The 16070-nt window shown below is 49.1% G+C and overlaps 1 protein-coding gene across 2 annotated transcripts in view; it reads right to left on the bottom strand.

The window, feature by feature from the left end:
- Positions 1-252: 252 nt before the first annotated feature.
- Positions 253-16070, bottom strand: part of VASH2 (vasohibin 2) — a 39986-nt gene continuing 24168 nt past the window's right edge. For both annotated transcript variants that reach the window (XM_036109783.2, XM_036109782.2), the window contains one exon: positions 253-3372. In XM_036109783.2, the coding sequence (XP_035965676.1) occupies positions 3300-3372 (73 nt within the window). In that variant the 3' untranslated portion in view covers positions 253-3299. The remainder of the gene's footprint in view (positions 3373-16070) is intronic.

Consider the following 16070-nt stretch of genomic DNA (forward strand, 5'->3'; position numbering starts at 1 on the left):
GATTTTGTGGTGGGTGTGCTAAGTGTGTACACTGGGCTGTTCCCCTTTCTAAACTATTCCATTACCCTAAAGCCTGTATTACTTAGGGTGATGCTAAAATGTAAGTGAATTCAGATGTGGCAAAACAGAATAGTGTTGAACATAGAGTCTGAAAATTGTGGAAGAAGACAAGGATGAGGGAGTGATAAATGAGTTTACTGGGACAAGTATGTAGTAAAAGGACAAGAAAAAAATAAATCACACCATCTTACATTTTTGGAAGAAAAACAATCCTTTAGTTTCCAGGATGGTTTTATTAAAGTCCCATGCTGTGTATAAACATACAAGTGATGAGAAAAACATTAACTTGAAACATGCACTTATCTGGCATTCTCTAAAATACCATTATACAAGTTTTCCTTTACTTAGAAAAATACCCACTAAAACAATCACAGTTTTCCTTAAAGATTTAAAAAAAATGTATTGGCCAGAACAAAGTCCAAGAGAATAAACAAGATTCTGAATTGTGTGTCAAAAAAACTGTACAAGCTTGTACATAAAACTATAGCTTACAAAAGCCTTGGGTATAGTAAGAATACAGAATTAAGATTTCCAAAGTTCTATTTACCAATATCTATTAATAAAATCCTTATGAAATAATTGACTTAGAAAAAGTGAAATGCTCATGATTTCAAAGTGTATAGAAAATACTAAATATCACTTTCTGAAATAAAGTATACTCAAAACAGCACAACATGGAGTCTAAAATCAAGATTTCTGTCATCCATTTAAACTTTGCATATATCCCCATAATGGCTTAAGCATAAAATTTCTCTTGCATTTATAACTTTAAAAACTAGACTCAAATCATCTCATAGTTTTATTTTTTATCTTTTGAATAATAGCCAGTTTTAAAATCAATTTTGGGGAGGGGGGTAAGTCATGTCATGGTTTTGTTTTGTTTTTGCCTTAATATCATTTTAATTAAATTCCTGCACTAGAATTTAAGAGTTTGGTGCCTTTCTCACATCTTTCAGAAATCAACGTAATTCCATAGGCAATAAAAATAGAATGAAAACTAAGAGCATTTTAAATTACTTTTCATGTTTCTGTGACTAACCCTGGCTCTGGGGGACTGAATCTTAAGATCAAGAAGTGAGTGGAAAAAAGATCAGGTTACTAATTGAATCACCAAACCAGCTGGCGGTTTTAAGGCTTATAAGTCAGCATATTAGAACAGTTGGTGTTCCTATCCTTTTAGCCTTTTTTGTGGGAAACAAGAGGCTATGCAACTAATGACATTGTATATTTTGGAGGGGACGGTACTTAAATAATACTTGGAAAATCCTATTCCAAGCTCTTAGAATGATTGCAGTGGTAGAAGTTGTATACTTATTAGAGATAATAAAGTGTCAGATTGATAAACATAAGATACATATATCTTGTTTTTCACAGAGAGAGCTAAGTCAGTATTGTTTTAGAACGAGAATGAATTGACTAATTGAAATACTTCAGTACATGTGGCCGTGAGGCTGCAAATGAGTTTGCCTTATGAAGAGATACAAAGATACTTCATCTTAAACTGGAACTGCAAATACTATTCTTAAAGTGATTAAGTTCAGAATTTTTAACTTCTGTATTTTAATCTAATTGAGATGTATACTTACTTAGTCCTTTTCATGTAAAGGACACTAAACTTCCTTCTTTTTCAAGAAAATACCACTTTCTATGAATGCCATGAGTTTTTTTTTTTTAATGCCATTGAGTTTTAGCATAAAGTGAGCTCATGCACACATGGCCGAGGGATGAAGTCACCTTCAGTGGTTTTACTGGTAAAGAATCTCAGTGAGCAGATTATTTTTCTACTCCCCTTCCTAAAATCAGGCAAAGAAAGCCAGGCAAAGAAAGCCAGAGAGGAAGCCCTCAACTGAGATAACACTTCTGTTGACTAGCAGACTTCACTTACATCTGCGCGGTGGTCTCACGAGTTGGCACGGCCGTTGAGCTACAACAGATGAAACGGAAGCATGCTCTTGATGTTGATAACATACAGACTTGGCGGGTAGGGTTCCTCTGTGCGGGCTGCAGTCAGAAGTTACACGGATACACTGTCCATCACGGACTCCATCACGCTCTAAGATGGAACACTGTACCTGAAGACTTGTCCATTTAAGAAAAGGTTCTGCTTCTCTAATTCATCGCATTTTCCAATATCAGTTCCTAAATGTCATGAAGTGGTACTTAAAAGCAAGGGACTGGAAAGGGATCACGTCATGCCACATTTGGTCTTAATATAAGACATCAGAACACCTCTCTGACAACAGTGAGTCCTTCAGAATCAAGGCCTGACTCAGAGTTTAAAAATCAGATGGACGTAAACAGAAAGGTTAACTGGTTCTCAAGACTCTGCTGATTGATTCCTGGCCTCTGCCTTCTGAGTGTGTGATTGTCGGAGGTAATTGCAATACTGCTAACTGTGTGTCACAGTGCCATGACCTCTTGTGCTTTTTTTGCTGGAGTTTGCAAAGTTTAAATGTTAGTGACAGAACACAGACTACCTTCTGATCATGCTTTTTGTTTTGAAAGAACAAAAAACCGCTGTCAGTGAATGCTTTAAGAAAGATTAAGAAAGAAGTAACTCCAAGGTCCTGAAAATAGTTTCCTGTATTGCCAGAAGAATTTCAGTGCTTTTTAGTAAAACACTTGATATAATACCTTAACTCCCATTATGTGTGTACCAGGAAAAAATCCCAAACTTTGTGGAGATCCCCATTGGAAATATTGGGGAAACAATACAAATAGAATATATAAAAAAAAACAAAAAACAAAACCATTAAGTTTGCATATCTGATGTCAAGATGCTGAGGTAATATTGACTGCTTAAAAAAAAATCCCACCAATCTTTGCCTCTGTTATTGCTGAAAAAAGACATCAATACTGGCTGAGTTACCTTACTATATCAAAAGTGGGAGGGAGGGTTTCAGTAACATATACTACTGGTGAGGAGGCATCATGTTCAAAAGCAAGTAAACAAAAAGTAGGTCAATGGGAAGATAGAAAACTACGGTTACGTATTTCCCTTTCTATCTGTAGTGAGGGAGACAGTCCAACCCCGATGGGGTTCTTCAGCCTTTTCATGGTGGCCCCTTGGTGAATTTCAACATTAATTGTTACCACCCACTCAGATTCCATGTCCAAGTGAATCCTTAAAAATAAAATCCACAGGTTCTCAATAAATAGTTGCAGTTCCTCCTAAAACGCTGGGGTAAAGTGCAGAGAGAAGCACCACGGAAGCCCTCTTGCTGGCTGATACGGCTTGCCTAAATTCGGATTTGGTAGCCCACCTCATTCAGCGTGCTAAGGTCAGCCACCTTCTTCTCAGGCAGTGCAGGCCTAAGGGTCAAAGGAAGATGGTGGGGGAGAGGGGATGGGATAGAGAAAGATCACTTAGTATTTGATTCAGAGAACTCGACTTTGTTCTCCTGACCCTTCAGATGCTTGCCCCCAGCCCGCCCCCCGCCCCTCCCCCCCCAGCCTTCGTTCCCAGCTTGACCTCGTGTTCTCAAGTCCACTTTGATGGGATATGTAGGGAACATTTTCACAGGCTTTTCAATGTAGAGCTGAAAAAAACTGACAGGTTGCCGAATGAGTTTGTCCAGCTTGAAGCCTGAAGCCTGCGTTCCGTCACACTCTAACTTCTGAAACCCAGTTATCTGTAAACCTTGCAAAGGTCTAAAAAAATCACATGTAGTCCAGTAGAACTAAAAACCTCAGCCAGACTCTCCCTGAAACCTTGGCTTCCTGGTGCTTGTGCCCTGGGGGAAACCCAGCAACTACAAGACTTCTCAGGTGCCAGACTGGCACGGAGAGATGCTTGGCTATCTTTGATAGAGGATTACTCTTCCAGGCCTCGGTGCATAAAATTGGGGCGGATCCTTTACAGCTCATCTGAAAAAGCATGTCAATGTGGAAAATCATTCCGTGGCAAATCCTCTCTTCTCCCTAAATACATTTTCCAAAGTACTAGTAAGCATTTATGTGAAGTCATGTCAGAAAATACTTCAAGCTGGAAAAAGAAAATCAGTAAGCACATCACCTGTCTTCATTAAAGACATTTCCTCAATGATTTCCCAATATAAGAGTACGCCCAAGCATTCTCCCGACTTCTCTCACAGTTTTTCCATTTCTTAGCCTCCTACCTTCTCTGATAAGAGAGAACGGAGCTTATAAACCAAGTTTAGCAGGTTCAGTATGGCTAGAGAGCTCTAATTCCAAAGCTTCACATTCAGCCATTTTTACTAGAAGACTGAAGATATTTTTAGGATACACATGACCCTTGTTTTAAGTGTTTGAAGAAAAGAGACCAAAAGGAAAATATAATGGTTTCTTGGTTTATCCTTTGAAGGGTTTCCTAACAGCAAATACATTTCCCCCGGCAGGAAGGTGCTCCAACTCACAGAGCCAGAAATCAACAGCCAGCTAATGTCAAGGGGGCCGCTTAAGGACACGAGGCTCAAATTTTGGCAACAAGTTCTACTGCCTACATATTATCATTCTCTCTCTGTCTCTCTGTCTCTGCCCACCTGCATCTCCTCTCCCTCCCTTCCTCATCACCCCTCCCACCTTTCCCTCAACAGCCTATGAACATCCCCTCTGAACCTGATTATTCAAAGTGGTCAAGAAACCTTCCCTGACTTGCTACTTGGCATTACTAAGGAACTTGTAAACTTAACTCATCTCTGTGTTGCATGAGGCTGATTTCCCAGCGTGACCATGTGCCCTGCTTTACTGGTCAGGAATCATGCCTCTCATTTCTTTGTGCCCGGGGTGCACAGATGATGCTGACAAATATGGCCGACAGAGGATAGACGTCCCCGGACTTGCTTGCATGTAGACCCCTGCTCACTGTACCAAAGAGCTCAAGGCTTCTGACCGGAGCAATGGTGTCCTCCAGCCGTACGTGCCCTAGAGATCGGCCATTCCCTATCAACAGAGCCACTGGTAGAGTGGACCCCGGGGACCACTGTAAGGACCATTCTTCAGTTGGCAGCTAATGGGAGCACACTTCCAGCTCAGGGTTCAAACTTAAATTTATATCTCTATCCTAGTCCTCAGCCCGCTAACGTGGAGAGAACTAGGGCTCTTGCAGACAAGTCCGGTTCAGAGTCCATTTGTATCTAATCCATTTTCTTTCTTTTTTTAATTATTATTTTTTAAGATTTTATTTATTTGACAGAGAGAGAGGGAGAGAGACAGCACAAGGAGAGGGAGAACCAGGCTTCCCGCCGATCAGAGAGGACTCGATTTGGGACTCGATTCCATGACCCCGGGATCATGACCTGAGCCGAAGGCAGATGCTTAATGACTGAGCCACCTAGGCCCCTCTAGTTCATTTTTTCAAAAAGCCTGACATAGAGTCTGTTTTGTTTCCTTGCCTGAGGTGTGTCATCTTTTCAAACAGCGAATATGGGACTTCCTCCTTCAGGTAGACTCCCCATAAGTTAGCATCACCCTAAGGCAAATGGGGTTAGAAAGGCAAATCTACTTGCCCCCTCCTCCATGTGCCCCGCTTTAAGAAAATTCAGCAATCAAAAAAAATTCACTTGCCGAAGGATAAGCTTCAAGTATCCCTATGCATTCCTCGCTTTACAAAAGGATTAAATGGGGGGGTCATTTCCTAGAACAATTAAAATATAATTTCCACACTACCTTTCCTGGTAGTTGAACTACGTGCACATATGTTCCTTATCCAAATATCAATCACATTTGTAGTGAATGGATTTTTTCTTTATCTGATGCTTTTAATGATCTCTGCGGGGCAGAGTCTGTTAGTTGCCCCGCCACGTGCACCGTCCCCTTCTGCCCTAGTACAAACCCGCTCTTCAGCCGGGCACGGAGCTGCCAGAACACAAACCACGTTTCCCAGCCTCTCTGAAACCGCTCAGGCGTCGGACTAAGGTGTAGCCACTGAGACTGACGTGGAGGTTGCCAGACACCTCTTCCAAAGGCAAGAAGCATGTGCCCTTCGTGGGTTTCCCTGCTCTCTCTCCTGTCTTGTGGGAGTGATGGCTGGAGTGTGGCCCCCGACGTGGGACACTGGAGAGGCCCAGCAGTAAGACGCCCCCTACCGCCTCAGTTGAGCCCCTTTCCCACGTTGGTGAGCCCCCGGCTAAGTCCTAGCTTCACCCCGACCTTACCCGCCACCAAACCTGATCCTGACTGGGATCATGTCCGTCCGTTAACTCACTAATGCAACGCCAAGTCCGATGCCAGTCATGGTGGGTGCCGAGTGGGCCCGAGGAAGGTTCACCTGGGGAGTGAGCAAGTTCTCTAGAATTCCACTCGGGAGAAGTAGCCACACCCTACACAAAGTCCGGAGACTCGTGTGTAAGAGTCTGTCTTCTTCCCCGGGGCCCTGCACCCCGTGCAGGACCTACGCCATGGCGGCTCTTCACATCTCCCATTGTCTGTCAAGAGTAAGCAACAACTCGTGCTCAACAAGAGGATCCCCGTTCCAGGGGCCCTTGCAGCACACACCAGTGAGCTCACCCCCGTGCCGGCACCTTTCTTCCCGACCTGGCCTCTTTCTCAACACCGAGTGACACGTCTCCTTCTCCGAAACTCTGAGAAATATGCTGCCCTTCCTGTGTGAGAAGAGCGCTCGTAAGACACCAGCCTAACATGCTTTCCCGGGTGGTGGAGCAGGTCTGCGCTGACCTCTTTTCTCTCCCTCAGTCCCCGGACCAACGGCGCCTGCTGGGAAGTCAGCGGCAGGACAGGCTGCAGGGTCCGGGGGGCGAGAGGAGGACAAAGCCCAGCCGCTCGGCCCTGGGATGTGGGCTCGCCTGGGACCCTGCTGCCGCTAGCCACGGGCATGCCGCCTCCTCAGAAGCCAGTGTTCGCCCACTCACCGAACTCTCTCACTTTGGAGCCCACCGGCCCCCAGGAAACGGAATGTTCACCACACTCTTCCAAGTGTGTGTGTTCCTAAAACCTCACCCTTTACCTTTACCCTTGGTCTGCTACTGGTTCCCTTGGAAACAGATGTACTTTAACTCGGGGGGCCTTTGGCCTCCTTTTTCCTAAACCTTTCCTTAGCACCGCCACCAGTCACTGCCCCCTGCCCACCCCGGCGGGGTCTTCCAGGTGCTGAGAAATCACCATTATAAATAGTTTCCATTTAGTTGGCACTTACAAGGCACCAGGCATTGCTCTGAGAGGTTTACAGGGATTAACTGAGTGTCACCATAACCTGATGGGGTTGATACTGTTCCTACCCATTTTACAGAGGAAGAAATCGAGGCACTGAAAGTTAGGGAACCTGCTTAAAGCAAAGTCACATGTTTAGCAAGCGGTGGAGCCAGAACTCCTCCCCAGAATCTAGAGCCCATGCCCTTAACCATGAGGCAAACGGACCCCATCCTCCCACTCCCCACACAAAGCATCCTCCCAAGCATCGAAGGATGACACCACAACCACTCCTGCTTCTGCACCGTGACACGGAATGCTCAACCCCATGTCTTGTCGTCCCTCCATGGTCCAACCCAAACACCACTTCTCCCGCAAAGTATCTGACTTCCTTCCCTCACAACGCATTACTTCTCGCCCCTGTATGCTAGGGCATTTTCTCTAGTACATCTGCTAAAGAATCCTGCAGGTTCCGACTCCTCATGCCTGCCTCAGAGACTGAACAAATTGAGAACAGGGATCCAGTCCATTCAGCTATGAATCCCTCCTGTTGAATAGCCTGTTCTCAATTAAACCTGGGTCAAGTTCTCATTAACATGTAAATGGCGGATAGGGCTTCATTATGTTATATTTATCATGGGATATTTTTAACAACGTCCTAAGCCAGGAATTCAAGTCACCATGATGACATTGTAAGAACTAACAAGTTTTCCTATACAGGACAGGATTTATCTTACCAAAGCCGCTTGGGGAACCTGCCTACTTTGAAAAGCTGAATGTGGATCTGCAAGCACAGAAAGCTGGAGGGCTTCCAAAGGAAAGGGACTAGGTTGTCCCCTTCCTCTGTAGCCCACCCGTCCCCCCGCCCCCTATGTATCCAGAACCCAGGGAAGAACAGAAGGCTAATACTGCCAGAAAAGGATTCAACCGAGATCCCCGGTGAACTGCCTGAAAGAGGAAACCCTTTTCTCTCCCAGCGCTGCTGGCTGCAATCCCCTGGCCTGGCGGAGGGCAGAAGTGGGTTATCACAGCCTGCCACCTGCCCGTGGGCCTCAGCCAGAAATCCCGCTCCCTCCTGGCCAGCAGCTCGTCTCAGGGCCAGAGCTGGGTGAGCTTGTGCGTGAAGAGACCTCTTCCAAGCGCTCCCCTGGCTATAATTAGAATTCTGCAACGGATTTATTTTTAAGAAACACAAGCACCAGGATGATGATTCAGCCAGATCTGCACTTGCCCAGAACCTCTCATCAGATCCACGGTTATTATTTTAGACCGAACAATCAATGTCTCCAAACCCCTCCCTAGTCCACACAAGGGAAGACATCTCCGAGGATTTCCTAATGAAGGGCTTTCAGCCCGCCTTCTGTTTTAGGGGAAGCAGGGAAGGGAACTTTAAGTTTCCGGTTAATAGACTTTGTGGAAGGAAGGCGGGGGGGGGGGGGGTGGCGCTTCTCTCAGCACACAAATGGATAATCCCAGCCTCGTCTGTTGTCACATAAATATATCCAGGGTGACCTAGGGTGGGTGGCCTGGTCCCAGGTGTCCCCTTCACCCCAACCTCAGGCTTGCATTCCTGGAGCTAGCTACAGCAGAGGCTGTTCAGAGGGGAGGTAAGTTGAGGAGGACAGGATGGTGGTTCCATAGAGAAGGTATTCTGTAGCAGGGAAACCTTAGTTTTCCATCCTTGTGACACATGGTGGAAATTCACACTCTGGATTTTTTTTTAAGTAAGCTCTATGTACAATGTGGGGCTTGAACTCACGACCCTGAGATCGAGTCATATGCTGTACTGACTGAGCCAGCCAGGGGCCCCCACACTCCCGATTTTCAATGTGATCTTTTTTTGTTCCAGGTAGCTGGGAGTAGATAGGGGACTTTTAGTTTTCCAGTTTGTCTCAATCTTATATGGCTTGTGACTCGTTGACTTGATCCAAGTCCTTCCGAAACCTTGACAGTGCGGGGCGAGTGAACCATCTCGTGGGTGGGCAGTGGCCCCTCGAGTCTCGCACACAACCTGAGGCAGCCTCAGTGTCCAGGGAGAGCTTGGCTAGATTCTATGTTGGTGTCAGTGAAGCCACAAGGAACCTCAGAACCAGAAAGTTCATGGCAGCATGTTGGGGACCGAGTGGGGACATCGCGTCCTAGGGCTGAACATACTAGCTGGTGTGTGTCTGTGTGAGACTGGGTTTAAGAGAAGAAGCAGTAACGCGGAAGGAGAGCCTACAAGCTTCCCCCCAGGCTCCAGCCCCCATCCCTCTTCTGCCCTTCTGACTAAGGCCTGAGTCTGGGGCACCCCTCCCCTCACTTCTCAACCCCCGCCCCCCTCCCCTCAGCAGCTGCTGGGGAGCAGGGTCAGCAGGCCTGAGTGGCGGCTGGGAGGGGAGAGCAAGGCTCCTGTAACTTGCTGGCTGCTTACTCACCCACAGGACTTCATTAAGTAACACTTTGCGCCAAGTACCTTGTAGGTCTCGGGGTTACACGAGGACAAACAGCAGCTCCTGCTCTCCCTGGACCCGAGGGCCATTCCCTTTCTTCTGACGGAAATTTGCCTCTTGTTTCTCCCATATGAGTAGGATACACTTCGGGGACACGGCCCATCTATGTCCAGTTCAGGGCTGCCTGATTGGGAGGCCGGGCCACCCATCTATTCATGCTTCTTACTCCTGTGTCCCCTGAGGTCACAGCCCTGGAGGGTGGGCAGTGTGCATGCCCATGTGTTCACCCACTCACCCTCACGCACAAACACACCCAGGAAGACCAGGCTAGCTCTATTCCTTGTGGACTCGGGATTCTAGAAAGGGATATACAGTAAGGATACAACTCTAACATGGACCTCTCGGTCCTCAGTGTTAAGTGTGTGGGACAGATTAAATCAGGGATGGTGCTGGCCCAGCATTTACAAGTTCAAGCAGAGACCCCAGGCCTTCCTCTCTTGTCTAGTCTGGCAGGAATCAGGTCAGGCTGGGCCCCGATTTAGGACTTATGACCTGTCTGGGTAGGCCTCAGTTGGAGGGCCACGGGAGGGGGAACTGGTTCCTTCCAACCTGTCACTGTCATTCCAAGCCCGTCCTGCTCCTCGCTCACATTCGCCACTTCCCAGGACAGTGGGTAGCCTGCTGGCAGGTGCGGGGCCGATAGCTGAAGCTGCTATGCACGCATAAGAGATTCGGCTCAGCAGAGACTCTCCAGGCCCTGCCCCTTCTTTCAAGGCCTGCAGAGGTAGGAGGCTCTGGCCAGAGACCAAGAGCCACTGGCCACTGTCTGAGATTCCAGGGCACAGCCTCTTCCCCTTGCTGTGATGGAGAACCCCTCTGGCACCCCCCAATGGTGTCTGACCTCCAGGAGCCTCTTTGCTCACTCAGGTCAGGAGGTCTTTGCTGATACGGCTCATCATCCATCCTGGTTTCTCCAAGCGTCCCCAGGGATCCCAGACTCTATGAAATCCCAGGAGAGCTAAGCTGAGCAGTCCTTTGTCCGGGCTTCTAGTAGGAAACTCCACATCATCCAGGAGGCTGACTTCTCCCTCTCCTTCCACAACCATTCTACTTCTCTCTCTCTCTCTCTCTCTCTTTTGCTTCCCCTCTACTTTCCTTGCTAAGGAAATTATCTCCTTTTCACCTCTGGGGACATTTTCTCACCCGGAATGGAAGAATGGAATGACTTCTTGGCCCTCATTCAAAATATCTTCAATGTAATTAGACCATGGAATCAAACTGATTCTCTATGACTTCATTATGACTTCATAGCCTCACTCGGGCAACTGCCTGGAGGCATTGTTGCGATCCTTCAAGACAGAAGGGAGCCGGAACTCCACTGTCTAGCTTGGGGCCAGCAGTGAAAGGAGACCTTATCTTAAGATGGGGCTTAGTAACCTCTGTGACCCTGAGGGTCTCCAGCAGGGTGAGCGAAGCCCCCTAGAGCCACAAACCGCCACAGAGACAGATGACCAAGAAGGGCAATCAAAGAGGGAAAAAAAGGGAGGAATAGAATCATAAATAGCAAAGAAGAGCAGTGGAGGGACAGAGGGGATAAAAGAGGAGCCAGAGAGTGGAGAGAGAACAAAGACATTCTCAGGGGTCCTTAGGGACTCTTGCCCCACTTGGGAAGAATGTTCCACGTGGTCATTCCAATTGGCATGAGCTGCTTTCATGCTGACACGGGCAGCCCAGCCAGAAAACTGCCGTCTGCGCACCCCTACGCTCCCGGGTTGTGGCCATAAGCAGTAAGCCAAGACGTGTGGACTGTCAGAGACAGAAAGGACCCCAGGGAGCCTTCGTGGTTCTGCGTAGGGGAACTGTTGGCATTTTAAGTGGAAAGGTTCTTAATGGGGGAGGATGAGCTTTGCAGGAAGTTTACCATCCTTGCCCCCTCCCTGGGATCTCTCATTATAATAAGCAAAAACCTCCCCTCGTCCAACCTCATTTCTAACCCTTGTCCCCTAGGGTGTCCTGGCTGCTGCTGAGAAGCGAGTGGCAAGGGGACCGAGGCCCAGCATTGGGAAGCAGTTGGTAGAAGTTCACACAAGCCTTTAAAACGTGGGTCTCAACCTCGATCTCCTTGTCTCTTTTAGAACCAATTTGACTGCTCTGTGTGGAAGGTGCTTTAAACACTCCTAGGGGAGCAGAGGATGACAAAGGACTGGTGGGTGGAGGGTGGGGGAGTCCGTTTCCCTCTCGAAACCTTGCCCTGAGCCGACACCTCGTACAGCCTTTGCTGTTTGCCCTCCCAACCCGCTGACTCTTCTGTCAACCCAGTGACACTGATCCTCCTTTCCAGAATGATTATTCAGACCAGTGCAAAAATGGAGAGGAATGCAGGGCTGGAAGTAGCTGCAGCTGTAGGGGTGAGGTAGGCAGGGATAGAAAGCCACTAAAATGATCCCAGCATAGAAAGGGGCTGGGGCCCCACAGCTGATGGGCCTCTTGCCTGTTATGGTAATAGTCCACCCTTGGGCCACTCCCAAGCTTCATTATGGCACCCAACACATTTAGAAATGATTTGATGGCCTTATGTAATGCTGAAAAAAATAACACAGTGACAGAGCCACCAAGCCCTTCCTAGTCCCAGCCATTCTACCGTAGGATGCCCAGAATTTTGGTGGAGTTATTGGGTCACAACCAGATGCGTCCCTTTCTCATTTCCTCGCCAAATCAAGATCACCTGGAGAAAAGCCTGCTTGGTGAAGGCCAGAGGTAGAAGCTGAGAAGAGGCTCTCCTCCAGACACACCTCTAGGAACCAGGGTGTCCCGGGCTCTAGTCTATGGCAATGGCGGAAGCTGGGATCTGGAGGGGGAGGGAGGGGCTTGGTGCTTCCGTCCTTCTTGTCCTCCCTGTCTCACGCAGCCCTTCATTTTACTTTCAACTCTTCCCTTTCTGTCCTCTCGAGCCCCTGTGATCCCCTACCCAGCCCTGCAACTCAGAAAGCAGGATTTAGGAGGAATTAGTAACACCTTGTAACACCTCAGTCCACTTCAAACTTCAGCCACGATGTTTGCCTTCTAGAAACCCCTCCTGATCTCCAAACTCAGAAAAGAAGGGGCTTCAACTACCAAGGATGGCCACGGTCTTCCCGGATTTGCTCATACGAAATGGTCCACGGGAACCCACAAGCCACCTGGGCTCCCTTGATGGTCAAACTCTTCCAAAGCCACCCCACCCCGGCTGTGAAAAAGAAAATCCCTAAGACCTGACCCACTAGGGAGAGTTGGTGGAGAGAGACTCCTGGGAACCAGTGCTGTGCCCAGGAGAAAGGGCTGCGGGGTTCCGGGGCTGGTCACAGCCACTCTTCGCCATTTTGGAAAAGTTTATGTTTTCATTCAACCACGAGCCATCACCTCTGTGCCCCTGGGGCCTGCCTGCTGGGGCTGGGATCAACTTCGGGGCGTGGAGGGAAGACGGTGGTGGAACGGAACCCCCATCTTCCTGCAGGTCCTCCTTCCTGACCCCTCCGGTGACTACTGCCCTCTCCCTACTGCCTTTCTCCCCATCCCTGGGCCCACTTCCTGCTTCCAGCCAACAGGAGGGATGAGGGTGAGTGGGGCCCCGACACTAGAAAGTGGCTTTGCAGTCACATCTGCGGCAATCTAAGAGCTGTCCTCTGTAGGTGCAAGTGTGGTCCCTTGCCTTGGCTGTGTGACAAAGCAGCCAGAGATTAGGGTATGGGCATGGCCAGTGTCCCTTCCTGGCCCCTAGAAGAATGACCAGCCAGGCTCCGACCAGCGTGTCTTCAGTGGAGCCCAACCATGGGGGTCAGGCCGGGGTCACACCCTCTAACCTCACCCCAGCACCTCAGGCTCCAGAGGCCCAGGCAGGACTGGGCAGAGCTGGGCCCCGGAATCACACTCGGCCTCCTCTGCCCCCCTCAGCAGACCCAGTGCCTGCACCTTGACATTCTGTTGTTTTTTTTTAAAGCCAACCCCCAAATCAGTTCTCCCATTCTGACTGATCAAACCGTGGCTCTCCAAGAGTGGTCCCTGGACCAGCAGCATCAGCATCACCTAGGAACTTGCCAGAACAGCCAGTCCTCGGGCCCCATCCAGATCTGCTGAGTCACAAACACTGGGAAAGGGGCCCCGAAGTCTATTTGAACAAGCCCTCTGGGGATTCCGGGCTTGCTGAAGTTTGAGAACAGGGTGTAGGATCCTTCTGTCTATCCTCACCTGGGCCCTTGTGCTGCATGCAGCCCCTTCTCCACCCCGTGCAGATAACCCACCTGCTCCTCCTCACTCCCACCCGATGACGCACCTCCTTCACCAGCAGGATAAAAGCCACTGAATGCACAGTCTGTCAACTTCTACGTCCTCATCTACCTGACCTTAAACTCTCCCTCATTTTCCCCCCCTCCTTTGCTCCTAAGATCTTCACAGCTGGCTTCTGCAGGTGCAGACAGGCCCCTTCACACTCCCGATCCATCCTCTCTGCCTATTGCTCCCCCATCTCCTGTTCTGGTTCTTCTTCCTCCGGGCTACTCAGGGCCTGACAGCGCTTCCTTCCTTCCTCACCGACTTATCCAGCTATCGCTTCAGCTGTCACTTCTAAGTAGATGGTTCTGATGTCATGATCTCTATTCCTCAAGCTCCAGATCTGCATTCTCAGCGGCTTCTAGGATGCTCCCCCGGGATGCCTGAGAAGCGGCTCAAATCCCACAGTCCAGGCTCCAATGCACCTTCTTCCCCTACTGTTCTCAGACCACCAGCACCTCGCGTGTCCTCTGACTTCTGTCTCCACAGCCAGTGTCTGAGATCTTGTTGGCTCTCCCACCCCTGGGCACTCATGGGAACTTTTTCTGGTTAAAAACTTCACAGGCCTTGGACTGCAAAGTTCCAGTGGATGCAAGTAGAACGGATGCGACAGCACTGGTCCGAAACCCGACACGGCCGTCCCGCGCATCAGTGCGTCAGGTGGCACGCTCAGGACTCTCTGGTTTAGAGGGCAGAGCGGGGCTTTATTGACTGCTCGACGTCTGCTGCAGACTGCGAGCTCCGAAGTGAAGACTTCGCCCTCCTGGGGCAGCAAAGCTAACCAATCAGAGGAAAGGGCCCCTCCCCTGCTTCTTGGGTGACCAGACTGCCACTTCCGGGTTGCTGGCTGCATGCTTCGTGACCCTCCGAGGAGGGTTTACATACGCACAGTCCTCTGAGACAACTGTTACTTTGTTCAGGGACGCCAATGACGGGATGACTGCATCAGAGAGGGGGAGAGCTAGGGTTATGGTGAAGGTCAGGGTCAAGAAGCAAGGGTGGTGGTCAGCATCGGAGGCAGGATTCGGGTCAGAGGCTTCTGCAAAAATCTGAAGTCATCCTGCTCTCTAAAGGGACAAAGCCATGCCGAAGCCCCCTCGTTCTCCAGCTTCTCTCACTGCAGGAGCTTCCCAATCCCCCCTCCTCCTTCTCCTTTCCAAGCCCGGACCCCAGTCATCTTAGCCAACACCTTTGGCTGTAGATTCTGCACCCTGCGTTCAGCAGTGGGAAGTAGAATGGGGACAAACCGAGAACCTTCCTCGGAACTGACACCACTTCATCCCACCAACACTTCCGTCCCCCTCCCCCTTCCCAGAGCCAGGGGACCTGGGTTCCAGCCCCAGAACCATCACTGACCAGCTACAACACAGCATAAGATAACAAACCTGGTTTGTGTTCTTGTTTCTTCCTTTGACAGTGAAAACGAAAACTCTCCCTTCTTACTCTACAGGATTGATGTGACAATAACGACAGGCTTGTATTAAAGGCAGTTCACCATGAACAAATCGCTCTCACTATATCTTCTAAGTTGATCCTACGACTCCTTGAGAGAGAGGCAGCAAAAGCATTTTTATCCTCTTGGACGAATGAGCAAACTACGGCTCCTGAAAGGCTTGCCCAGGCCACAAGGCTACGGGGCAGCTGAGCTGAGGCTCACCCCGGACCTCCGGGCGCTGTACCACACCGTCCCTGGCTCGGCGAGAGCCTCCTGTGACCTGGCATGCTGCTGGTATTAATAAAAGTGGTATTTTTTCCTGCTGTGTAATTATGGCCCAAATATCTGCCAGTGGATTATCACTGGTTACTTTGGGCCTCCTCAGCTTCTCCAATCTGTCATTGCTCAAGTGAGTCATTTTGACCTAAGAAGTAGGTGTGGGGGGCGCCTGGGTGGCTCAGTCGTTAAGCATCTGCCTTTGGCTCAGGTCATGATCCCCGGGTCCTGGGATCAAGCCCCGCATCAGGTTCCCTGCTCAGCAGGAAGCCTGCTTCTCCCTCTCCCATTCCCCCTGCTTGTGTTCCCTCTCTCACTGTGTCTCTCTGTCAAATAAGTAAATAAAATCTAAAAAAAAAAAAAAAAAAAAGAAGTAGGTGTGGGATCACTGGCCTCGGGGCTAAGATGGGGGAGGGTAGAGTCAGCAGGGAGAGGAGGAGGCTGCAGGTATTTCT

Source organism: Halichoerus grypus, chromosome 7 (assembly GCF_964656455.1).
Source record: "Halichoerus grypus chromosome 7, mHalGry1.hap1.1, whole genome shotgun sequence".
Classification (NCBI taxonomy): Eukaryota; Metazoa; Chordata; class Mammalia; order Carnivora; family Phocidae; genus Halichoerus; species Halichoerus grypus.